The 26148-nt window shown below is 37.8% G+C and overlaps 2 protein-coding genes across 3 annotated transcripts in view; one reads left to right on the forward strand and one right to left on the reverse strand.

The window, feature by feature from the left end:
- The window catches only part of CEP68 (centrosomal protein 68), a 25664-nt gene extending 20753 nt beyond the window's left edge, over positions 1 to 4911 (forward strand). For both annotated transcript variants that reach the window (XM_072768624.1, XM_072768625.1), the window contains 2 exons: positions 503 to 675; positions 1529 to 4911. In XM_072768624.1, the coding sequence (XP_072624725.1) occupies positions 503 to 675; positions 1529 to 1552 (197 nt within the window). In that variant the 3' untranslated portion in view covers positions 1553 to 4911. The remainder of the gene's footprint in view (positions 1 to 502; positions 676 to 1528) is intronic.
- The window catches only part of RAB1A (RAB1A, member RAS oncogene family), a 27985-nt gene continuing 6585 nt past the window's right edge, over positions 4749 to 26148 (reverse strand). Inside the window, exons 2-6 of the mRNA XM_072768626.1 lie at positions 17573 to 17645; positions 12820 to 12915; positions 8543 to 8638; positions 6838 to 6969; positions 4749 to 6590 (exon numbers count right to left, since the gene is read on the reverse strand). Of these exons, the coding sequence (XP_072624727.1) occupies positions 6393 to 6590; positions 6838 to 6969; positions 8543 to 8638; positions 12820 to 12915; positions 17573 to 17645 (595 nt within the window). The 3' untranslated portion in view covers positions 4749 to 6392. The remainder of the gene's footprint in view (positions 6591 to 6837; positions 6970 to 8542; positions 8639 to 12819; positions 12916 to 17572; positions 17646 to 26148) is intronic.

Raw genomic sequence — 26148 nt, forward strand, 5'->3', positions numbered from 1 at the left:
TTTTGAAGTCTGCTTATTGAGGACCCAGAGAAGGGTTCACATTCCCAGGTGACCCGTATGCAGGCCGAGCCCCAGATGCCCCACCCCACCCCACCCCCCGCGGGAGCTGTTAGCCCCTGACAGCCAGAGCCAGCGTCCCCATCTTGGCCTTGGCCTGCCATTCTGGGGAGCCTGCTCCTCAGGATCTGGGCGTGCCCTGCGGCGGGACTCCGAAAGCCAGAGCATACCCGAGTCACGCTTGTGTGCCTTTGTGTGAACCAGGTAAATCCAAAGAGGAGCTCGTGAAATTCTTCTCTTGGCCCTAATCAGGAGGGAACAGATCCTCGGCAACAGCAGTCCCTGGAGTCACTGTTAAAGAGCCTGAACATCCTGAAACTATCGCCACGTTCCTATTTTGTGTAAAATGCTACACCCCTTGGGGATTCTTTAGAAAAGACAGTTACTTACACGTTGTATTTTGGTTTTGGTTTTTGGCCTAACTGCTCTGCACCTCACTTGTCAGTGCTGAAGGATGTCCTCGGGAGAATCTCGAAGCAGCCCAGTGAGCTGGAGGGCCACGCAGACCGCCTGTACGACGCCATCCTAGCCTCTCTGGACATGCTGGCTGGCTGCACCCTCATGCCTGACGACTCGCCAGCAGCACGTGGGAGCCCGGATGTGAGAGGGCTAAGCCTGGTGAGTAGGCACCCCGAGTTCTGGCCAGGGGCCCCGGTGCTGGCGTAGGGCACGCAGCTCCTGCTCCGAGAGCTGGCTAGTTCCTAGACGCTTGCTGAACCAAGGGCTTTCGAAACAAGAGAAGCTAGAAGGCCCTTATCACTGGAGGGAGGTTGGGCGGTGCTTCCCAGGACTTGACTTCACCCCTGCCTGCAGCCTGCCTGGGACCAGGGTGCCCCACGCTCACACTTCTGTGGCCATCCCTTCACCCCCATCCCTTACAGACAACAGGGGCAAAGCTCTGTCCCTAAGCCAGTCAGCCGGCGTCGGCCTCCAGTACGGCCCATCAGGCCGCGTGCTCTGTAGGCTCTTGCGGCGCCCCATCCCCAGCAGCCCCAGCACCAGGTGCCCGTCCCTCCCTCCTAGCAGTGGTCTCAGCACACTGCCTGGCAGACAGGGCGGGGGGGAGACGGAGGGCCACACGCCCTAGAGACCTAACAGTACAACCTCCTTTTGATCTTTGGGAAAATCAGGAAGAGGAGCTAAGAGCCAGAGGGGTTTGGTGCCCAGTGTGGGATCGCCACTGTGCCACTTTCCTCGCGTTCCCACAACTGGACCATACCTTCTCTGAAACTTCCTCTCCCACAACCAGAATGCGGCGCTTAATTTACAGACTTCCTAGGTGACAATTTACTGTAGCCAAGAGGGGATGAAGGATAAAATCAAGGTATGTCAAGAGGAGGGAATCCCTGTACTTGCCTCCGGGATTTGAGCAATGGTCATTTCAGGTCTAAAATGAATACAAGTGATTGCTGTTGTCACTTCTTCCTCTGCAGCATCCCACCTGTAAAAAGTGTGTCCCCTTCTCTTTCAGGCATCTTCTCAAGCAGAGATGTAATCTGTCGACTAAAACCTGGCTGGTGGGAAACTTCCAGGAAGCCCTTGTAAGAACCATTTAACACTGAAGTGAAGGGGAAACTGAACTCTAATGTACTAGCTTTAAAAATGCCTTTCTCTCCCTGAAGTAAGGGCTATTGAGTTACTATTTAAGATGAATCCTTCCAAACTGAGGTTTCCTTTTGGTGCTTCTCTACAAAAGCATGTAGTTTTGCAGTTTTTGATAAAATGAGGCTAATAAGGCTTACAGATCTTTCATTCCCCTGTATCCAATTAAAAAGAACAGGGCTCCTGAAATAGTCCACGTGCTGAGATCATTTGAAGAAGGTTCACGTGATAGAAGGCACCAGATACTTGGTATTCTCAGGCATACCGGAAGACCCAAGAGGCTGGGAAAAATGAGTCACTGGCCAGGCACTTGGGTCTTTTTTATAAAATTAAGCTTAGGTTTATAAATCCCTCTTGAAGATTTTAGAGGAGACTTTAAATCTCCAAATTAATAGAAAGTTCTGAACAAATTTATTCTGGGCTGTTAAGACACCTTTTAAGGTTTCTTCAGGGCTTAGTGGGGCACCATCTGCCTGCCTAAACGGAAATGTGTCCAAGACTTAGGGAACTGCCACTGAGCTTCTACAGGACCATGGCCTGATCCCCCACACCTCCGGGGTACCTCCCAGAGGACGCATCGCTCCATTCCTACTCTCCCTTGGAAGAGTGGCTCAAGATCAGGGAAGAGAAGGGCACCAATAGGACCACACAGCCTGGTTAACTACGGAAACTAAGGCTGCCAGAAGTGAAAGAAAAAGGGGAAATTCTTCACTGCTTGAGAGTGACCTGTACCTTGATGGGAAAAAAATCCGTGGATCAATCATTTAAAGCATTAGTTCTGTAGCTTTCTAACGCAGAACGATCAGCTGTTGCTGTGGAGTCTGCAAAAAAAAAAAAAAAACCTTTAAAAATTTCTCTTGTGCCATGAATGAAGATGGAAGCAGGAAAGCACATTTTCCCCCCACGTATTTCTAGTATTACAGCGGGTGAAGATGTCAGGAAAGGATTCTTCACACTGAAATATATGTGAGATAAGCACTTAAAGATCTTTTTTTTCAAACTGCTTCCAGATTCTCACTTGAGGAGAGTTCTTAAAGGAAGATCTCATGTTTATAATGAAAAATGAACAAGTCATCTTGAACCTAACGGTGACATTAGAACGATTATTCTCATATAATAATGAGACCTTTGACCTTCCCTCAGAACAAAATATTTAATAATGGCAACTTACCTTCTTTAAAAGACTTAAAAGGACTTTAGTTCTGGGGCCACATAATCATAACACTATGTCATCTAACCTCCATATGAACCTAAAGTCCTATTACTGTGACTTTTCTGGTTTAAAATCTCTGACTTTATTGCCACTGGGAAAGCAGCTGTTAAATTCTAATACTATTTAAAGACTCACTACAGAAGTAAACTATATAAAATGCACTGTATTTCAAGTGCCTGCTGCTATGGTAGGATTTACCAATGAGCAAGGGCACGATCAGAATTAAACTATATCATGACTCTGCTAGCTCCATGTTAATTTTGGTTCCACAGTGAGATTTAAAAAGACAGGACAAAACACCTCCAGAGTGAATAATTATATTGGTAAAACATTCTTAAAAACCTACAAATGCTTTAAAAAGGCAGGTATGTCTAATGGTCTCTTAAATTGATCTTTTTCACTTCTCTTGGACGGGGCTATAAATCGGTACATGCCTTTCTACTCCGTGTTACAGGATAGCCCCGAGGCTTTAAACTCATGAATTTGCTAGTATCTGATAGACATGTTTCTGGTAGTTCACACAAAAATGATAACAACAACAAAAAAAAAAAAACTCGAAGATAACTGTAGGGAAACAAAGTTGGCCAATGTTACAGCAAGTGAACGCTGACCACGCCATCCTGTTCCCATCCAACCTAACAGCTACCAGCTTCAGCAGACAGGACAGTATTTCACTTCAGAGTACCCTGATTCCCGAGGAAGTATTACTTTATTCAGAGATGACCTAGAATATTTTTGTTCATCTCCTTTGAAATAAAGTGTGACTCTGAAGGTACTCTGCACCCAGCTGTGCCACGGAAGGGTTCTCAGCACAGCGTTAAGTCTACGTGCAGCGGGGCCGTAGGAAGTTTAAGGCTGTCCCTCAAACTCCAGCTGGAGTGGTTTCAGCCTAGGAAGACGCTGCCAGCGGCACGTCCATGAGCGGACACGGCTGGGTTGGGGCAGACGGCAGTGGCTCACGCTGACAGAACAGTAGTTTTAAGAGCCCGAGTTTACCTGTAGTAACGTCTCCTAGCAGTCCCTGTCAGTAAACAGATTCGAGTCCACAGGGAAGGGGTAGCACCAAGTAAGACCTGGGTTCGTGTTGCAACTCCACGAATAGGCAACGCTGGCAATACAGAACTGTTTAGGAGCTTAAACGGGAACATCAAGAATGTATGATGTAAACTACGCTGCAGTGGCAACATGTATGCTAGAGACTTCAGTCCACGGTAGAAGAACAGGAAGTTCCTGCTCAGGCCAGAATGGCTATCATTCTACAAGAGTTTCCCAGAGACCGCAACCACTCGGGCTTAGAACACCCCACTTAGGTAAGCTAATTCATGGCAGCCACTGACATTAAAATGACAAGTGGGAATTCCCCTTATTAAATGAGCGAATTGTTAAAGCCCATAGTACCTTGAGGTGTTTGTACTTGAAAATGGGAGTAGAAATGGGAATATATTTGTTTTTGAACTGCATTTATTGTCATATGCATAAAAGCAAATAGTGAAGCATGCTGAAACATCTTGTGGTAAGCCCCAGTCTTGACTGCCATGGGGGAAAGAACACTAGATTTTTCAAGACTACATAAGTATGTAAATATGCTTATATCTTAAATTCATGTAATGTTTCTTGTTAACTCACCAATAAGCTGCCAGTTTGAACAACTTGCTGTATGAAACTGAAGTGCACAGCATCATGCTAACATTTGTAGCATTCGTCTACTTTAGAAGATAGTTTCTGAGTCCTTTCCCCCTCTATACTGCATCATTAAGGGAAAAACCAAAACTTCAAAACATTAAAAAAAAAATCTTCACCCAAATAACTATTGGTAACTTGAGGGATTTTTTTTCAGTTGCCTTATGCGAGGATGAATAGATCCAACAAGCACATCTATAATACAAAGTAAACTATGATTTTATTGTGAAATTCTCATAGATGGAAAATTAAATTGAATATTTATTCTGTCCATTTCATTTTACAATAATCTTACCACTTATTTTTGTACCATGTATTTCAATTGCCTGTTTAGTGAAAATAAAGAAACCTATCATTTTCGGCTTGTTTTTAGTTTAAATTTTATCACCGGATTAAAGATCCCACCATAAAATGTGTTGCCAACAGCCACATCCCAAGTGCCTAAGTAGAGAAAATGTTTTGGCTGCTATTTCAACCCCAAGGAAACAATCTCTGACATCTATCACCTCAAAATGTCATCGTTAGCGAGACTTTTGTTTCCCACCATAAAAGCAAACCTTAGGATCTTTAAGGTCCTATTTAACAAAATTTTCACATGTGCAAAATTCCACTGAAATAAATACATCCTTCTCATTTATCATTCCCACCTAGCATTTGTGTTTTCAGTTAATTTTTAGGGATATAGTTCCTAAAATTAGGGCAATCAATAGTAAATTTCCTGTTTTCTACTTTAATGCTTTAACTCTCCTCCAACCTAAATTATACAGTTGTGGAGGATCAAATAGTTGACACGTGACTCAGAGCATGGAAGAAACAATATCAGCACACACATTCGTCTGATCACTGGCCAGTTAGGAAAGGTGTGCTGCTTTCCACCTCCCCTCTACCACAGAAGAATTAACGAAATGTTGATCGATGAAGCCATTTCGGATGGTTTCAGAGAAGGAGCAGAGATAACAGACTGGATAGCATACATTCTAAACTTGTTTTCCATACAATTTAGTCTCCCTGAACCGCTAAGGCTTGGTTAAATCCCTATACAGCACAGAAGCCTCCCTAGGTCATTTACTGGGTATATTATCTGGAAAGCATATTGGATGCTGCTCTAAGATAGGTCTACGAGTGCCCTGGTTGCACACAAATGGCTGTTTTGAGTATAATGCAAGGCTCTATTTCCCTTTAACCATAAGAATTAAAACAATACTTATCACCATACAGTTTGATATTACTTCCAATAAGTACAATATTTATTAAACATATCTTCAGTTGTTTTGTTACATAGTGTGCAACAAATTACAATATTCTGCAGCCACAAATTATATGCAGAGTATGAAGAAACTATTAATCAGATAGTGTAATCTTTCCGTTTATAACTCTACAAGGAAGAACTAGCAAATCAGATCTTACATATAACATCTCACTAAACTTTATGCATGGAAAGTGACAGACACTGGTTGTGCTGTTTGATACAAAATGGCTGAACTTCATCTTCAGAAGACTAAACCTGACATCTAAACATGCCAATATAAACATCAAAACAAAATATATTCTAACCAACCACGGGAAACAGTCTGGTATCAGGAAAGCAACAAGGATTACACACATTATTTTATAAACCAGCACACAAAGGTTTAAAACAGTTCTGAAAATGAAGTTAGCTGTCTTGAGTCAAGGGAATAAAAAAAAAGTCAGTATTGACCATTTACAATCTCTGACCTTTGTGGAGACGGTAAGAATCTGTTGTAGTGCAGCTACATACAGTACAATTCAGGCAATTTTGTTTTTTCACTTGGGTTCAGATTGCAAATTCTTTGCTGTGAGAGAAAGACGGAGGCAAATTTTAGCAGCAACCTCCACCTGACTGCTTGACCGGAGTGCTCTGAATTTTCACATTGGACTTCTCTGCACCACCAGCTGTTGCTCCAGGACCCATTCGCTTTTTAATCTCAGCTGCCATCGTCATGAAAGACTGTTCTACATTCGTTGCGTTCTTAGCACTGGTTTCCAAAAATGGAATTCCAAGGGAATCCGCAAATTCCTAAGAGAATAGGAAGCCTTAATTAACACTGACAATTTTTTCCCACCTAGTGCATTTCTATCATCTGAAATGGGGAGTGAGGAAGGACTAAGTTTAAGTGAATCCATAGATACTGCATGGATTGTCACTATCTGCGTGATCCAGTGCACATATGTAGGTGGCTATGGCTGTCGTGTGACTCCACACCCACACACAATTCAAACTGAACACCTTCAAATTCTGGCTGAAAATCAAACTTGAAACATACCTTTGCTGTTGTGTAGTCTACTACTTTCTTTGTGGTCAGATCGCATTTGTTCCCTACCAACAACTTGTTGACGTTTTCACTGGCATAACGGTCTATTTCCTGCAGCCACTGTTTAACATTATTGAAGGACTCCTAAGAAAACAGACATTTTTAAGAATGATCATAGCTCTGGACACAACAGCTCTAAACAAGCAAGTAAAAGGTCTTTCCTGGCCTAAGAAGAGACTAGTGAGACAATTTGAGCTGTGCTGGGAAGAAAGTGAAGTGACATACTAAAATGACTAACCGTACCTGCATGAAAAAGAGATTAGAATTTGAATGCTTAAGAAAGAGAACATACCAGTTCATCATTAAACTACAGCTCAGTCAAATCTAGCTGTTTTGGAATATGCAATTTAAATGCACCTATAAAAACCTGGTTTTTGAAATTTGATAAAACGCTGGTTCATATACTAGAGTGCCTACCTACATGATAATACTAGAGATATCAAAAGATATTAAATAAATGGGTCCAAGGTAAAGAAAGATGTTTTTCTTTTTCACAGACCTATTGAGGGGAGGAAAATTTTCATACTTCATAATATCATGGTAATGACTTGAGATTTTTAAAATTAGCATCATTTCTTCTATTGACATCAGTGACCCAATACTTCTAATGGCACTAAAGTCTAGGATTCTAGCTATCTCTTAATTAGCTATGATTTCACAGTAGCAGTGAGATTTAACATCTGCCCCAAGAAAAATGTATTTAAATAGTCAAAGTTTACCTTTCATTATTTGATAAGAAAAAAAGGACCCTGAAGTTTTCTTATCAAAAGAACATTCATGGCCCCTAGACCACCATCTTCACACTACCTCTATATCCCCTATGTTCTTTCAACAGCTTATCTTTTAAAAGGGGGGAGGGGAAAATTTTTTTTTAAAAAGGGGGAGGGAGGGGAACAATGAGCATCTAAAGATTATTTTATTTTTTAAAGATTTTATTTATTTATTCATGAGAGAAACAAAGACACAGGCAGAGGGAGAAGCAGGCCCCATGCAGGGAGCCCGATGCAGGACTCGATCCTGGGTCTCCAGGATCAGGCCCTGGGCCAAAGGTGGCACTAAACCGCTGAGCCACTGGGGCTGCCCCAAGATTATTTCTTTTAGAGCAAAAGAGCTGCTCAAACGGGAGGATGGGGCAGAGAGAAAGAAGCAGCAGACTCCCTGCTGAGCATGGAGCCTGATTTGGGGCTTGAGCTGTGACCCCGAGATCACAACTTGAGCCTGAGCTGAAACCAAGAGTTGGCCACTCCACAGACTGAGCTACCCAGGTGCCCCCTCATTGTCCTCTTAAAAATCTTCCTCCAGCTCATCCTATTTCGGACCCATATCCTCCACACACAGAGACCTCTAATCTCACTTTTGACAACTCTAAGAGGTCTAGCAAATTCCTGCTAATACTTAACACCAAGAACACAGTACACACTAAACAATCCACAGTTCCCTATGAACTCTTGCTGAAATGATCAAAAGATTTAGTTGATAATAAATATAAGCAGAGTCCCTTGAAAGCAAATGTAAAGCCAATTACTAAATTTTCTATTAAAGGAAAATAATGTAAAATTTTGGTTGGATATTCAAATAATGGAGGGGAGAAAAATATCAATGTACCTGCTTTAAACTTCCTACTTTGTCACTAACAAAACGTACCCCCGGAACTTACCTGATCTGTCACGTCATACACAACTATGATGCCATGGGCTCCTCTGTAATAACTGGAGGTGATTGTTCGAAATCTTTCTTGGCCTGCTGTGTCCCACTGTTAAAAACAATCAAGAAATCCAAAAAATTCCATTAAGTAAGAGTTGGAGGAAAGGGAAGGAAGAGGGAGAACAGTTTAATTTACATAGTTTTGGAGATTATCAACATTTGACATGGAAACATGACACTCAGTGCTCACACTACTAAACCACTAATGGTTATTAGCAAATACCTGAAGGCTCAGAAAATGGATCATACCTTTCATATGCCCTAGAGCCCTTAGCATTAAGCAAGGCATTCAGTATGAATGCAGAGACAGGCTGACTTATTAGGCCGGCAGCTTTCCTAACACCTCGCTAACACTCTATACTTCCACTTGCTGGCACAGGCACTGAAAGGACCCAAATCTGGTACCTACTAGTCAAGACAGCATTTCAACCATCTCAGGAAGATACTATCTCAATCCGAGGAAAAACAATTTAAAGAAGAGGACTCCTTACACCTTTATAAAACTAATTTTAAGAGCCATTTACCACACTTCAACCATGTAGGCTTAAGCAATGAAAAGAAATGCTTACGTTGTTACACTAAAATTCTGGGTTTAAAAAACATTGTTAAAAACATCAAGAGGCAAACTCAATTGTTAAGGCTTGGTTTTAAGAAGAGCAATTACTCCTACTCAATGACCTCTTCTTAAAATACTTTAGTAATTAGAATAGCTACCTACCCCACTAAAAGTTACTGGTAAAATATAACAGCTTGACTGATGGGGAAATAAATAGCACAGTGGTTATTTAATGGTTACCAATAACAAAACAAAACAAAACAAAAAAATGGATTCAATGCCTAAGTGGAGATTAAGACGTAACAGCCTTTTTAAAAATTATTAAAAATTTTATTTTTAAGCAATCTTCACACCCAACATGGGGCTCAAACTCATAACCCTGAGATCAAGAGTCCACTGACCCAGCCAGGCACCCCAACAGCCTTCAAAGGTAAGAACTGTAAGGTTTTGTAATATACCTATGAACTTGACACTGATCTCCACTAACATCTTAAATGGCAGAACTAAAGGTTCAGGAACACTCCGTGAAATCTTTTTTTTTGTTTGTTTGTTTTTAAAGACCCAGCCCACTTAGGGGTGTTAAAAACAAGTTGCAATCCGGGGGGACATCCAAATACAGACTGGATATTAGAGAATATTATGACAATAGTGTCAATTTTGTTAGATGTGAAAATGGTGGTTACACAGTAAAACAGATGCATTCTAGAGTATTTTTGGAGTAAAGCATAATGTCCATAATTTAGCATGCTCCAGGAAAAAAAAGAATGAAGCGAATAAGGTAAAATGTTAACAACTGTTAATCTAAAGCAAACAAACAAAAACAAGTCACCACAGCTTGATTACCTTTTCTGTCCAAAGTACTAAGGTTGAGAGCGCAGAAGACTATTAAGATCTACTGTATAAGTGAGGAGCCTCAAAGTCTTTCAGGATATCCGTGAAGCAGCATGAGCTTTGGAGTCAAGGCAACCTGACTTCAAAACATCAAACCTACATTCCTGGTTATTTAACACTAGGGAGAGTCACCTAACACTTTGCTCATCTACAGATCCTAGGTATCACTCACCTTATTGAGCTGCTAACGGGGTTTAAATGAACTAATGTTTGCAAAATGCCTAGCCTGATTATAGAAGCTGCTCTATAAAATAGGGGTTCCCTTTCTTCCACCCACCAACCCTTTTCACAAAGAGAACGTTAGACAAGAAAAGGAAGAAATTGTTTCTGAACAAATGTTAACATAAATAATTGTAGCTAAGCAGAGGCATCCAAAGAGTAAGCTGTCTGATGTCTCCTCTCCGCTCTGAAAACTCCTGTGACTTTTCATCCTAACAGTACCTTCCTCTCTAACTGATCACCCTTTGTATCTAATTCTCCTTACCCCTCATAATCACAGGGTAACTGATTTTCCCACATTTGTCTTTCCCACTAAAATGGAATCTCCTCCTATGGGGCCCTGTTTCCTTCATCTATCTCTACAACTTCATATCTGAATGGATTTTGAGAAAAGGGCATGAATCCTGAAGTGCAAAGGAGGAGAAAAAAAATTCAAAGTCCAAATCAAAAGAAAATTTGCCACATGTAGTTCACACTGGCTGGACTCTATCTCATATTTGATTTGAGGAATCACATTTTAATAAAAGGCATTCATACAATGTGCAAGAGTGACTCGAACTGTAACAGGCTCTGGAAACATGCTTCCAGAAAGGAATGACTGACTTCAGGGGTAGAAAGTTGTGGTAAGATCAATCTAAAAGGCAGGCTGCCAATCAAAATTGAATTAATTGTGTTTAGGCAGTGCCAAAAGGCAGAAGAATATGAGAAATTAAAGGAAACTGGCTTCAGCTCAATATAAAGAATTAACAATCAAAAGTTATTTATTAAAAGAAAAAAAAAAAAGGTGGGGCGGGGGACAACCCTCAGCAGTTCAGCGCCGCCTTCGACCCAGGGCCTGATCCTGAAGACCTGGGATCGAGTCCCACATCAGGCTTCCTGCATGGAGCCTGCTTCTCCCTCTGCCTGTGTCTCTGCCTCTCTCTCTGTGCCTCTCATGAATAAATAAAATCTTTTAAAAAAATTATTTATAAATGGAACTGCTTTGAAAAATGGTGAACTTCCCAGAAGTGTTCAAAAAAAGGCACCAGCTAGCAAAAGGAAACCCCCATTGAAGATGAAAGGAAGACTGAGTATCTGACCTGTAAGATGCCCTCCAGCCACAGGGAAGTAATAATAAATGGATGTTTCACAAACATACACTCAAATCTTATGAGCTCAATGATCACACATAATCATTTCACATTAATGATTAGACAGCTGAGTACATCTTTTTTTGCAAAAGTATTTGTGATACACCAAGTATACAGTTGGCAATCTACATATAACAGGAAAAATCAATATGGCACCTAATCTCACTAGTTCAAAGAAAAAAAGCTATTTTTGATAACTCTATCCTTGCAAGTCCTAATTTATAGTATCAAGTATGTTCACTTGTATTGAAGTCCACAGTTCTTTTGTAATGTACCTTCTTTTTTCTTATCAAAGGCAGATGAGAAAAGGGAGCAACTAAAAAAAAAACCTGTCAAACATCCATTTATTTGGGTATGTCACACGACCAGTAGCATTTATATAATGCCCAAAAGTTTACGATGGGCTTTCACATACATCATTGTGTGCACATACAGAGCTACTAAATTTGGTTCTCACAACTACCTTTTAAGTTAGTAAATCAAGTATCATCATGGTCATTTTAGAGATAAGAAATGGAGTCCCAGGAAAAAGGCTGAAGTAAGTTAAACACATGACTCTTTCACTAGTAAATACCAGAGTGAAGACAACATATCCAAGTTTTCCGACTTAAATCCAGAACTCCTAGCAGTCACTGGTTTTCTATGTTACCTCATATGAAGAGTCAACACCAAAAGATACTAAGAAATTAGTGTTTTTAAAGACCACTGGTATGTCCATACTGTAGTGCCTAAACCCATACAAAGGTGATACAACTGAACTACAATTGCCTATTTTTAATTTGGGGTTGGGGACGGAAGGAACCCATAAGGGGGCTAGGATGGCACAGGGACATAAAATACTGAAGAAAGCTGTAAGTCACTTGGTTCTCCCAGTAACTGTGGACAAGTTATTAAATCCCTTGGCATTAATTTTCTGAGCTCTAAAACATGGTAGTTCCTCTTCAATAAAATTCTTTCTACAGAGTTGGTACATACAATCTAATAAATACAAAAGAACTAAATAAAACTCTTCAACTGTCCACATATGAAAATCCTCTCCTAAGGTTCCTTTTAATGTTTCGCAGTATTCGGCACAGTTAGACACCAGAAAATGCTTAATCTACTTTCACTATTAAGACAAATTTCAACTGAGACCCTTACCCCAACACCTCCCAACGCTGCTGGTAAAAGCACAAGAACTAGGACCAAGTTTGACTTAACAACATGTATTTCTTTGCTTTATGAAAAGCAAATTCAATGAGGAAGGCAATCTTAGAGAAATCTTTTTTTTTTTTGAGAAATCATTTTAAGTCTAAATCTTATTCTACCATTCTATCATAGGTGCGTGATTCTTACGATCCTTTAAATTTTAGCATGTTAAAAAATGACAAATACTACATTCTAAATTTACCAAAATAATTTCCAAAAACAAATTCTAGTCTAAAAATGACTTACTATTTGAAGCTTGATTGTTTTCCCATCTAACTCTATAGTTCTTATTTTGAAATCCACACCAATTGTGCTGATGTAGCTTTCTGTATATGTATCATCCTGAAGGGAAAAAAGGTCAACAAATAAAATTAATGTTCAACAGAGGAAATAAGAAAACATGTCAACTTTTATCTACGAAGCTGAAAAAGCTTATAAACCATAACATGTTGAGAACAGCTACTTTATCCCACTCTAGTACTCAGTTCATGTTCAGATTACAATACATTGTTTAATAGTAGTTTCTTCTTAGGATTTTCTAAAGAACTGTCCTCTAATTTTACCAAACCTCTCTAGGCAAATTCTTTACATACATATCAAAAGAGGTCTCATATTTTCATTGATTACAAATGATCTTTCTAATCGCCTAATCAAAACTCCTGCTCCTCTGACCCTCCATCCAACGTATTCACCACAAAGAAATGATCATGTCATTCTCTTCCAGTTTTTTTAGAAGTCAATTTTATTTCCTAGCTATGACTTTTAAATATCAAGATATAATGCATATACCATAAAATTCACTTTTTTAAAGTACACAACTCAGTGGTTTTTAGTATGTTCCCAAAGTTGTGCAACCATAACCATTATTTAATTGCAAAACATTGTTATCACCCTAAAAAGAAACACTGTTAGTAGCAATCGCTCCCCATTTCCTCATCTCCCCTTTAATCCCAGAAACCACTATTAATACACTTTATGTCCCTATGGCTTTGTATATTCTGGACATTTCATGTGAATACAATCATGTATGTGGCCTTTTGTGTTTGGCTTTTCATTCAGCATAAAGTTTCCAAGGTTCATTCATGTTACAGCATGTATCAGCACTTCGTTCCTTTTTATGACTGAATAAGTTCATTGTGTGGACAGACAACATTTTGTGATACATCCGTCAGCTGATGGACATTCGGGTTGTTTCCACTTCTTGGCTACTATGAATAATGCTGCTATGAACATCTGTGCATAAGTTTTTGTGTGAACAATGTTTAAACCCAAACTTTTAAAATTGCACCTGTTTTTCTCAAGTATCTGTTATTCAGAACGGAAACAAAACTTTTAAGTGAAAATGTTTTTCAAAAAGATATGTGAATAGAGAAATGAGGCTATCACCACCTAAACCCACTGAATAATCTTAAAGATGCAAGCACAAAGCAACACCTACCAAGTACTCTGCTAACGAAGATGGGCCTAAATCTATTAAGAGCAGCCCTGTCTAACAGGGCTTTGATGATAGAAAGGTTCTATAATCTGTGCTGGTCAACACAGTAACCACTAGCTAGTGAGAATAAGGAACTGAATTTTAAATTTTATTCAAATTTAATTAAATTTAAATAGCCACATGAGGCTAGTAGCTACTATAGGAATATCACAGTTCTGGGGCTTCCAAATACTGTGTAACACAAGGGATAAAGGAATAAGTTTAAAGTAGCCACAAAGAAACAAAGTGACAAATCTAAAATGTTGGATAATATATATAACAACTGCCCAAGTTCTGTGAAAAGTAAAAGACACGAAAAATACATAAAATAAAAAAGGAGGTTGGAAAAACTCTAAGATTTAAGCAGCAAACAACCAAATAGAATGTACAGACCATGCCTGAATCCTGATTGAAACCAACTATGATACCATACTTCTGCGACAGTGAAATTTATTTTGTAAGCTGACAATCGCACTATTTTATAAGAAAATGACCAGTTTTTTACATTTTTTAAAAGATTTTAAGTAATCACCTGCAATGTGAGGCACGAACTCACAACCCCAAGATCAAGAGTTGCATGCTCCACCAATTAAGCCAGGCAGGCACTCCAAAAATGTCGTTTTTAGAAGTGCATAATAAAGTACATAGGAATAAAATGACACATTTGGGATTTGCATTGTAACACTCCAAAAAGAAAGAGAAGAAAGAAGGAAGGGGAAGGGGAGGAAAGGAAGAAAGGAAGAAAGGAAGGAAGGAAGGAAGGAAGGAAGGAAGGAAGGAAGGAAGGAAGGAAGAAAGAAAGAAAGAAAGAAAGAAAGAAAGAAAGAAAGAAAGAAAGAAAGAAAGAAAGAAAAGAGAAAAGAAAAAAGAAAAGAAAAAAAAAGAAGAGAAGAGAAGAGAAGAGAAGAAAAGAAAGAAAAGAAAAAGAAAAGAAAAGAAAAGAAAAGAAAAGAAAAGAAAAGAAAAGAGAAAAAAGAAAAGAAAAGAAATCAATGTGGGCAAGTCTCAGTAATAATGAATGTAATGTATACATGAAATTAAAACAAAAACGATCTCTTAAGAAAACTGTAAAATGTGATGAGAAAGAGTCCCAGGTGGCCAGAGGTAGCTATGCACATGCAGAATCACTGGGTAAAAGGATATTTTTAAAGCACAAAATGCAATGTGACAAAATGCTGGGTCACCATTACTAGGCATTCATTTTTTTCAAATCTTCTTTTTAACTGAATGTCTAATAAGTATCAGGTACTACAGAAAGTGGATGGAGAATGAGTGCATTCACTTAGCACTCCCACAACAGGTACTTTGTTGTAAGTACTTATTATAAATGCTTTGTCAGAGTTCTTCTAGGTCCCTAATGTGCCTTACTTGCATGCCACTGCACCACTGCACATGCTCTTCCTTCTGCCCAAGTTTTCAACATCTCTTTCTGCGTACCTCCTAATCCCCAGCTCCTGGGTCACAATTCTTATTCATTCTTCGATGCTTAGCTCAGGTACTACCGACTGTCCAAATGTTCTTGAACTCCTTGGCTAACAGAGATTCTTTCCTCTGTGCTCCTGCAGCTTGTACATTTCTTTATTATACCCTCTGCAACTCATCTCTATTCTAGGGGCCCGGAATCAGTATTTCTTAAATGCTTCCTGGGCAATTCTACTGTGCAGGTAGGCAGTACTGAACACCTGAGACTTACATCAAAAAGCATCCTAGAGAGGATTTTCTCAGACACAGACACCTCAGGCTGTAACTATGTTCATCGAGAGATGCCAATTTCTTCCAACATAACCTAGCACTGCTGATTTAATATTAGGGATGATTCCTGATTTTACTATTTACCAATTTAATAAAAATTAAGTACTACCTAATTTTAAAGTCTGTGATTTCAAATAAAACTGAAATTTTCATATTTATTGTCAATTTGTACTTCTTTTGTGAACTGCCTGTTTGTGTAGTGTTTGCCCATACCTCCATTAGGACAAACATCCTTTTCTTATATATTGAGACTATCATCCCTTCCTCATAATATGTATTTTTGCTAGTATCGTGTTTCCTAACATTTTTATGGATGTGACATTAATTTTAATGCAATCAAATTTAAAAACCCTTTCTTTCCTGATATGTTTCCATGTTAGAAAATATTTTCATACACGATTAAAGAGCCACCTATGGGGGGGAATAAAAAGAGCCACCTATGTTTTATTCTAGTAGTTCCTTGGTTTCACTGTTACATATAATGAAATTATATATTTTTAAATGATATTAATATAGTCACTCATCAGAAAAGTCACAGTATCTGGCATGCTATCAAACTCACAGTGATGAATTTTAAGTTTTCTAAACTTCTAATTTTCCCTTGAAAGCTTGAGTTTCATTACAGCAAATGCTATCAGATATTTTCCTTCAAAGATAGTCTCAGTTCATTTGAGGAAATGTCTGTGCAATACCACCAAATTCTACATTACCAGTTTGTCCATTCTTTCAAGTAAAACAAAAGAAACAAAAAAAAAAAAAAAGGAAAAAAAACAGCTATTTCAGCTCACAACTCAAACACCTATACAAGTGCTTTAATCTTCCTCAAGACAACCAACTAACATACTTCAGTCTGCAGTACAATGTACTCCTCATTTTTTTTTCCACACACAACATTGAAAAAAAAAAACCTCAAGGATCAAGATTTTTAAAAATTAATCATTTTTACTGTTCTCATCAGACACTCTTAAATGAAAATCCACCTCCCCACCACCCACCCCACAAATACAGGTAAATACTATGACTATGAATACAGTTCAGCACTTAGCACTGCCTTATTGTGGTGATGAGGCACCAGCAATTTTACCCACCACAGCATTTGCATCATCAGAGCAAATGTCAACACAGTGAAAAAGGCAAATGTCTTTTGTCTTAGTACTAAGTAAGTACTTACTTAGTAAATACTAATGGCTTAGTATTATTAGGATAAAAGTTTTAATCTCATGGACCCTCTGAGAAAGTCTTGATGATCCCCAAGGGTCTTTGGTCCATACTCTGAGAACCAATGACCTAGACAGTGAGAAGGAAAACATGCTAAATTTGAAGGCAGTTGATAAAGACTATGAAGGGGACTGTGGATTCTATTCAGTAGGTTCAAAGTTATATACCTATTCGTAAAGTGCAGCATATAGAACACTATGCCATTGTCAAAAAAAAGTTAGTACCAGGCCCTTTGTCTTTAATTCGACTAAAATTTTAGTTGAAAATTCATTTTTTCATCAAGTCACTTGAACACAGGTCAACTATTTGAACTCTACCAAGAGTATTAGACATTCTAAGTTTAATAATCATGCTTTGCTGAATTTCTTTTAAAAGCAAAAGCATTTCTTCTACTTTAAGAGTCTAAGATATCACTGGGAATATATGCTTGGAGGCTTTTAAACATATAAATTCTGGAAGAACTACTTTAATCTGAATAAAATTGTTTAATCCTTTGTCTACCTAGAAAACACACACGGCATTAATTTCTTTAAAGGCATTTCAATTTCAACTTACTGCAAACCTAAGAAGGAGGCAAGACTTTCCAACCCCAGAGTCGCCAATCAGAAGTAACTTGAATAAATAATCACTGCAAAAAGAAAAAGAAGATTATATTAATAAAAAGCATACTGCACTGTAAGTTCTACAACAAAAATATAGCCAAGAATAATAGCTCATCCGAGGACTTCTGAAAGGCCCATAAATGGCTTCAGAAGCCAAAACTGCAACCAACAGCAGAAACCCTTTTTATGAATCACTGGACATGACAGAATTATGTAAAGTTAAGATATAAGCAATGCCACCCATGGTCTCTTGAGATCAATGAACTTCTACTTCCAAGGAAGGAATGAAAGAACATATAAGCCATGTGTACTCCTGGAGAGCCCAAGAGACTTACGCTAGATAAATCCAACTCCTCTGCACTATTAGAATACAGGGAGTTAACTTTCCACTGTTCTTGCCAATGAAACATAAATCTTTCTTTCAAATTCCAAGACCAGATCAGTATTTCAGTATTTCATAGCAATACTCCAAAGAAGGGGCTTTTACAACCCTTTCCTAAGTGGAAAGTGGAATCTTGCATCTAAGTGGAATTCTCCCCATTAAAAAAAAAAAAAAAAAAAAAAGGATCATTTAACTTCTGAAAACCTGTATTAAAATATTTTAGACTTGAGATGTGGTAAGATCAAATGCTGTTTATGTCAACACACAACAAGAATGCTTCCTAAGTGTGTTACAAATTATATTATGGTTAAATGAAATTAGTAATCAATTTTCCAAAAATCAACTTTTCCAATTACCATATTCTTCATTTAATTGATGAGAGTTTCTGATAATTTAAGGTTAACAGCTACTATAAATAATATGAACAGTTGAGCAGTCTTCTCTGCAAAGAAATAATTATTGCTAAAGACTACTTTTGTTCTCTTCCAAACCATCAGCTTTACTACATGACCAGAGAAACGGAAGAGAATGGCAAACAAAATCAAAATTGAATACACATACCTGGAGAGTGCAATTAATAGCATGTTATTTGCATTGGGGCATTTAAAATTACCTACAACTAAAAAAAATGGTAATAAAATCACCTACTACTGTAGTAGCTTATCTCTAAATTATTAATTTCCAAATGTTCAAGAGAATTCAGAGATTTGAGACTGCTTAAAAACATTTCTCTATAATTTATGAAACAGAACACAGTAAAAATATTGACAAAAATATGCAAATCTAAAAATAGAGCACACAGGTGAGAATTCTGGTATAGAGAAAGAATAATTTAGCAACCGGTAAGACTTTACACCTATTTTTTCTTCATTCCCCAAGAATTTGGATTTTCAGTCTACAATATAATTTGACTTGAGTGAAAAAACCGTATTATTCTAGTTCAGGAATCTATAGAGTTACAACTGTTAGTAATCACTCTTCCACTTTAGATTTTCTAGCAAACCCTATTCAATGTTCTCAAATCAGAACTTCCTCTAGTTTTTTTCATGTCTAAATATTTAGACACTGAATATTTTCTCCTTGTAAGTAGTCTAGAGTTTATTTTTCCCTACTCTTATGTCTGACATACCTTGTCTATAAACTGAATTATTATTCTGTGTATCCAAAATCTAGCATTGTACTTTTACATAGCACATGCCAAGACATTAAAGAACATTTTAATTTTGCATTTTTTTTAAAGATTTATTTATTCATGGGAGACAGAGAAAGAAGGACAGGTAGAGACACGGCAGAGGGAGAAGCAGGCTCCGTGCAGGGAGCCCGATGTGGGACTCGATCCCAGGTCACGCCCTGGGCCAAAGGCAGGCACTAAACCGCTGAGCCACCCAGGGATCCCTAATTTTGCATTTTTAATCAGGTCTCTTTCATTGTAAAACACTACTAAAGATGATCTACAGCCAACCTTGATTAACATTTTGGGCAAAAAAACTAGGGGGAAAAATGGATGGGGCCATGATGTCAAAAGGACACAGGAGCCAACCTGAAAGAAAGTTCTCTCGCTGGCCAAAAGGAGAATAACTTGAGCCACAAAATAAGCAACCATGAATATGGGGTTATAAGCCAAAGAATAAAATAAAATCTATGAGTTCATACTGGTTATCAATTATTAAATAGAAAAGTGGGATAAGAGACTAATCTTCCTTACTTACAAGAGTCCAAATAGTATGTGTTGAAGGAATTCAGAGGTAGAAACTCATCAATAGATCACCACAGTAATAACTGCTACAGGCAAAATCCACTGGTGAATGCTAAAATTTGTGAATGAAACTTCAAGGAGAAACAAGATATTTACATGGCCTCAAAGTATGTCCCACCCCCAAATATTACTGTGGCAGCTTTAACATATACCCACAGATTCTTTGAATACTCCTCCCTCTAGAGGATGAACTTAATTCCGTTTTTGCTGAGTATGGGCTCTTAATAACTGCTAAGAGTATGGAAAGGGAAATACAGTAACTTTACAAAGTAGAAACTTGACAGACACCACCTTAACTGATTAAGGTGAGTATCACCAGGAAAAGATCATGTTGATATCATGTACCCTCTAAGATGACGTGATGAGTAGAGTGCTTCACCTTTACAGTATCTTCCCCCAAAGTCCAGAACCCCAGTCCAATTATGAGAAAACTCATACAAATCCAAATTGAAGGACATTTTGAGAAAATACGTAATAGTACTCTTTGGAAAGTGACAAGATCATGAAAAACAGGACACTCTGAAACTCACAGACTGAAGGAAGCTAACACAGAACAACTAAATATGACATGGTATCCTGGACTAGATTCTGCAACAGAAAACAAACAGTAACAGAAAAACTCAAGAAATTGGTAATAAAAGTCTATAGTTTAGTTAATAACACTCCAATGTTAATTTCTTAAATGTACCTTAGTATGAAAAATGTTAATATTAGAGGAAGCTAGGTAAAGGGGACATAGGAATTCTCTGTACTATTTTTACAACTCTTCTATAAATCTAAATTCATTTCAAAATAAAAAGTTAAAAAAAAACCCCACTAAGTATGAAGACATTAGTGAAATGGGTACAAAACCACAATCTTTTTGAAAAGAGTTTTTAAACCTAAGAGAGACATCGTGTTTCTTTGTGTTTTCTCAAGTTAAATCAACATAAATAAAAACTTAATACCTGCTTCTGAGGCACGAGTATTTTTTTTATTTATTTTTTTAAAAGATTTTACTTATTCATGAGAGAGAGAGAGAGAGAGAGGCAGAGACAGAGGCAGAGGCAGAGGAAGAAGCAGGCTCCATGCAGGGAGCCCGACGTGGGACTCGATCCCAGGACCCCAGGATCACGCCCTGGGCTGAAGGCAGCGCTAAGCCACTGAGCCACCTGGGCTGCCCACAAGTATTTTTATTATCAGAGAAAATTCTTTTGAGCTACTTGAACTTAATAGCAACGCAAGCAGATATTATTTTAATTTAAAAAAAGAGATAATTCAGTGAGAAAGCAAAGAAAGGTAAAACTGACACAGATTAAGGCTAGACGGGTAGTTCAGGGAAATTAACAGCCTTTAACAACTGGATGGTGGAGCATCAAAGATAATAGCAAGTGAAAAATGTTTTGCTATCAGTTTTTCCTATAAGTCGATTCGTGGTCTACTTTGGCATTATTGGAGATTCTTTATGTCCATTATTTAAGATCTGAACATAATCTTGATACCTCTACCATCTTTGCATGCAAGCACTAACAGAAAGTTTCCTGTACCTTTAAAAAAAAGACTATTGTGAGAGTATGTAACATTACACTTTTAAAAAATCACGAAAATAAACTTTGGTTCAAAATTCTACTTAGGTAAAATGGTTTCCTTCTCATGGAATTACCAAACTACATACAAAAAATATGTAGTAAGGGATGAATCTGCTTATGTCGGAATCTAAAATGCTACTGGGAATTCTAAACCCTCTAAAAGGACTGTTTATGTGAAACACTATCATTGTGAAAAGATTATATTTTGTTTAGTATAACCCATTTCACATTGTTTTAAATTTTCACAAACATAAAAAATGTGGGGGAAAATGGACACGTCTAAATTTTAGGATTACAATTGATATTTTCTTTTTTATACTTTTTTCGCAGTCTGCAGCAAGTCCATGATACTCTTATAGCCAAAAAACAACAACAAAAAAATGTTGACAAGAGGAATAAGTTTTAATCAGAGGGTTTTTTCAAAGACTTAATATCTTTGCAAGTTTGCCCAGAGTAACTGACATAACACAAATGATTTCTAAGTAGGTAGAGCAGGGAAAGTAAATTTGTTTTTTCATCTGGAACAAATTCACTTGCATGATAGGAATCATGTTATTTTGCCATTTTATAAATGTCGTAACTTGAAAATAGCCTAAAACTAAGCTTACATATAAAATTTAAAACAAAATTATGACTGATACTATGACGTAGTGGCCAAACATATTTTAATTCACTATTAAACTATATACACTATTAGACTTTGGGGTATGGAATGATTAATTAAAACTTGGGCTACAGTTTAATTGTGTCTGAACCTACTTGGTCTTCTTCACTCATCTTAAGTATGATCCACAGAAAACAATTCAAAATTGACCATCAGGCTGGAGAAGCGGTAACAACTTTTAGTTCTTTCACATATTTGTACGTTGATTTTTAGAAAGCACATATTACTTTGAGGATTAAACTAAATAAAAAACAAAATAAACCTTCAGCTATGGACAAAAGCAGTCTGTTAGTCAAAATAAACAGTCAAAGAACCAATTATCAAGAATCTGAGAGTACAAGAGTTGTTCCTCCAAATTTAAGGAAATAGCTCAGCAATTTTTTAAAAACTGTCCCCATAATCTACTCCTAATACTACACATTTTTTCTTTCATAATTAGAGACAATTAATTAGTTTTCCAGATTCCATTTTAGCTCTATTTAGAACAGTGTTCCAAAAATTCAAAGCTGGAATTATGAAAATGAAGTTTGGTAGTGCTAAAGGAAGTGCCAAGTCATACATGAGGACAAGAAAGTAGATAGATGGGTCTTACAACCTATAAAACAAGTATTTGCTGAAAATTATTCCAAGGAGGAGGTGTATCATCCACTACCTCTTTTACCTTTCAAAGCCTGCATGGGTTTTACAGCTGGAAAGACCTGTATTTGAATCCAGGCTCCATCGCATACCAGCCGTCAGGTCTCGAGGCAAGGGACTCCCTCACCACACGCCTCAATTTCCTCATTTGTGGGAGATTCTATTAGCACCCTCTGCCACCCAATTAGGCTTTTCGTCAGAATTAGAAATAATGCCTCTAAAACCTGTAGCACAGTATCTGGCACATTACAGGACCACACAACAATAAGTGGCTATTATTATTCCTCCTCCCTCTCCAAATTGCAAGGTAACTTGATGGAAACCTTCAAGAGCTGTGACATTACTTTGAAGCTATTTATCCAAAGCTTCTGTTCAGATGATAGGTGACAAAATGTCACAGGAGTTTACCAGTAGAATCTCAGGCAAAAGTTTAAAAATTACACAACTAACAGTTATAAGTACTATGATCACACTAGTCACAACTCAGAAAGTCTAGTAACACTTAAAATAGTAACATGGTCTGCAGCAAATGTGCCCTCTCCAGCAAAAGAAAAGCAATTCTCTGCTTCTTTAGCTTTACTCACAAAAAGACATCCATGACTTCTAAGACTCCAAATATTCAACAATAGTCATGAGGATAGAAAAACCAAGAATGGATGCAACAATTAACTTCAAGCCTAAAGCAGCTTTAAATATCAACCCAACACAAGACGTGGAGAAAACCAAAGACCATAATATGTAGCTCATAACATGTACTTCATAAAACTTTAACATTTCTAAAAAGACCTAATCATGAATTTTAAAACAAACTGACCACAAAAATGTTAGTCGCCTAATTAACTGGCTCAAAATTTAAATTCCTAGAGTTAACCACACATAGTAAATTAGAAACAGCATACTAGAACTGTGAAATCACAGGCCCTTGAGTTAAAATTCCAATTCTGCTACTTACTCTGAATGCCCTTAGGCAAGCCATTTAAACTCTTCTCTTCCTCTGTTTCCCCATTTGTATAACGGGACACTGTTTCTTCAGAGGATTGAGGAAATAATGTACATACATAAAATTTCTGGCTGGTGGTGACAACTCAAATTGTTAGTTGTTGACCACATCCCATGACTAGCACACCAAGGGTTCTGGAGAATCCTCCTCAGTGCTCTGTCACTCTCCAGCTAAGCCAAACATAAGTAAAACTTTCTGTTAATGACAGAAATCACACCTCTTTTCTCTAAATCTTTCATGCTATTTAGCCATCCTATTCTTTATTTTTTCATCCTATTCTTTAAAAGTATCTATCACAAGATGTAATTTGTGCTAATACTGTGATATTCATTATATTTGTTTGAGGATGAGTAAGCACGTGGGAGCAGAGTCCATGTTTCATAATCAAAACAACAAAAACAAAAAACCTCCCAACTTCTAGCATACTCTTTCCTGGTGACAGAGAAAGGGCTGGATGTTTTCTTTACTGAGCTTTTTTTTCTAAGGTTAAATTAACTCTGTAAGTGTGTGTGTGCGTGCACATGCATGTGTATACACACACATACATGTATGCATTTACGGGAAGATTTTTAAAAATCTGTACTGAAAAAATTGTTAAGGTAAAAAACAGACATAATTGTGTGATTATGTGCAAAAAAAAGCTTTAGAATTGAAACTACTTGCCATTTACATATGTTCTAACCTTCTTTATTAGAATATACATGTCAAATAACATCTTCATAGTACTGTACAGTTTACTGTTGAGACTCAGAAGTGAGGTGGTACTAACCATATTTTATGGATAAAGAAACAGGCTCAAAATGCATAAATAGCTTGCAGATGTAAGTGGCAGTCTGAACTTAAACCCAGGGTTATAACTCCAAATGCTATTTTTTTTTATCATATGACATCCTTCAATAATATACTTTATACTCAGATGATAAAAATATCAGTAAGTTAACCTAGAGAAATGAATCAAATCATCTATGAACTAGCACACAGGACCTGACCAAATATAAAGAAAAGTGTGATTCACTGCCTAAATTAATTCAGAACATCTGTGTTAGTAGGGAATAAGTTGAGCTTAGCTCAAAAAGCATGGTAAATTTTAGAGCTCAGACTTCATTAGCTTTAGTAAGTGATGAACTCAACTGCTCTTTATGAAAACAAGTATTAGCTACCAATCTACAAATAAAGCACTAAATAATTATCCACAGTGTGCACAAAGTTGCTTCAAATGTCCTTTTGTAAACCTAGCTATTCAACTTATAAGTTTCATCAAATGCTTAAGACTATAATAAACTTGGCTAGGCATTTATCCTATCTACAGCCACATGGATTCTTTTTTTTTTTAAGATTTTATTTATTTATTTTTTTTTTTAATTTTTTTTAATTTTTATTTATTTATGATAGTCACAGAGAGAGAGAGAGAGAGAGAGGCAGAGGGAGAAGCAGGCTCCATGCACCGGGAGCCTGATGTGGGATTCGATCCCGGGTCTCCAGGATCGCGCCCTGGGCCAAAGGCAGGCACCAAACCGCTGTGCCACCCAGGGATCCCCAGATTTTATTTATTTATTCATGAGAGACAGAGAATGAAAGACAGACACAGATTCTGAGGTAGTAAAGATACTAGAGATAACCTATTGTTCTTAAATGCTAATGTTCTGTGAACTTATTAGTATGCCTCATTTCAAGGCTCTTAGAAACAATCATATATTAGTAACTTAACAGAAAGGTAGCATTTAAAAAAAAAGAGAACAGAACAGGTCATCAAAATAAAATATGCCCAAAGAAATCTCACATTTTAAAACTAATTAGTAGTTCAGGACCAGATTTTAAATTAAACTGTCAGGGGATCCCTGGGTGGCTCAGCGGTTTGGCGCCTGCCTGTGGCCCAGGGCGCGATCCTGGAATCCCGGGATCAAGTCCCGCGTAGGGCTCCCAGCATGGAGCCTGCTTCTCCCTCCTCCTGTGTCTCTGCCTCTCTCTCTCTCTCTCTGTCTGTCGTGAATAAATAAATAAATAAATCTTTTTAAAATGATTAATTAATTAATTAATTAAACTGTCATATTCAGGGCAGCCTGGGTGGCCCAGCGGTTTAGCGCCGCCTTCAGTCCAGGGCCTGATCCTGGAGACCCAGGATCGAGACCCACATCGGGCTCCCTGCATGGAGCCTGCTTTTCCCTCTGCCTGTGTCTCTGCCTCTCTCTCTCTCTCTCTGTGTCTCTCATAAATAAATAAAATCTTAAATAAAAATAAACTGTCATATTCAGGTCTTCATGTTTTCAAGAGTAGTAGTAAACATTCTTTTCTGTTTTCAATCTCCTAAATCATTCTTAAGGTTCTTTAACTTAAGGTCCATTAATAGGCTCAGAAAATATTAACAACATACACTTTTACGCAAAATGTTATGAGCATGTATGCACAAGGGGAGCAGGTCCACAGAGTTCATCAAATGCTCCGAGGGGTACATGATCATAATGGGTTAAGAATAATTTCCCTATATACCCAAAGAATACAAGACACTAGTTCAAAGGGATACAT

Source organism: Canis lupus, chromosome 11, assembly GCF_048164855.1.
Source record: "Canis lupus baileyi chromosome 11, mCanLup2.hap1, whole genome shotgun sequence".
In the NCBI taxonomy this organism is placed as follows: domain Eukaryota; kingdom Metazoa; phylum Chordata; class Mammalia; order Carnivora; family Canidae; genus Canis; species Canis lupus.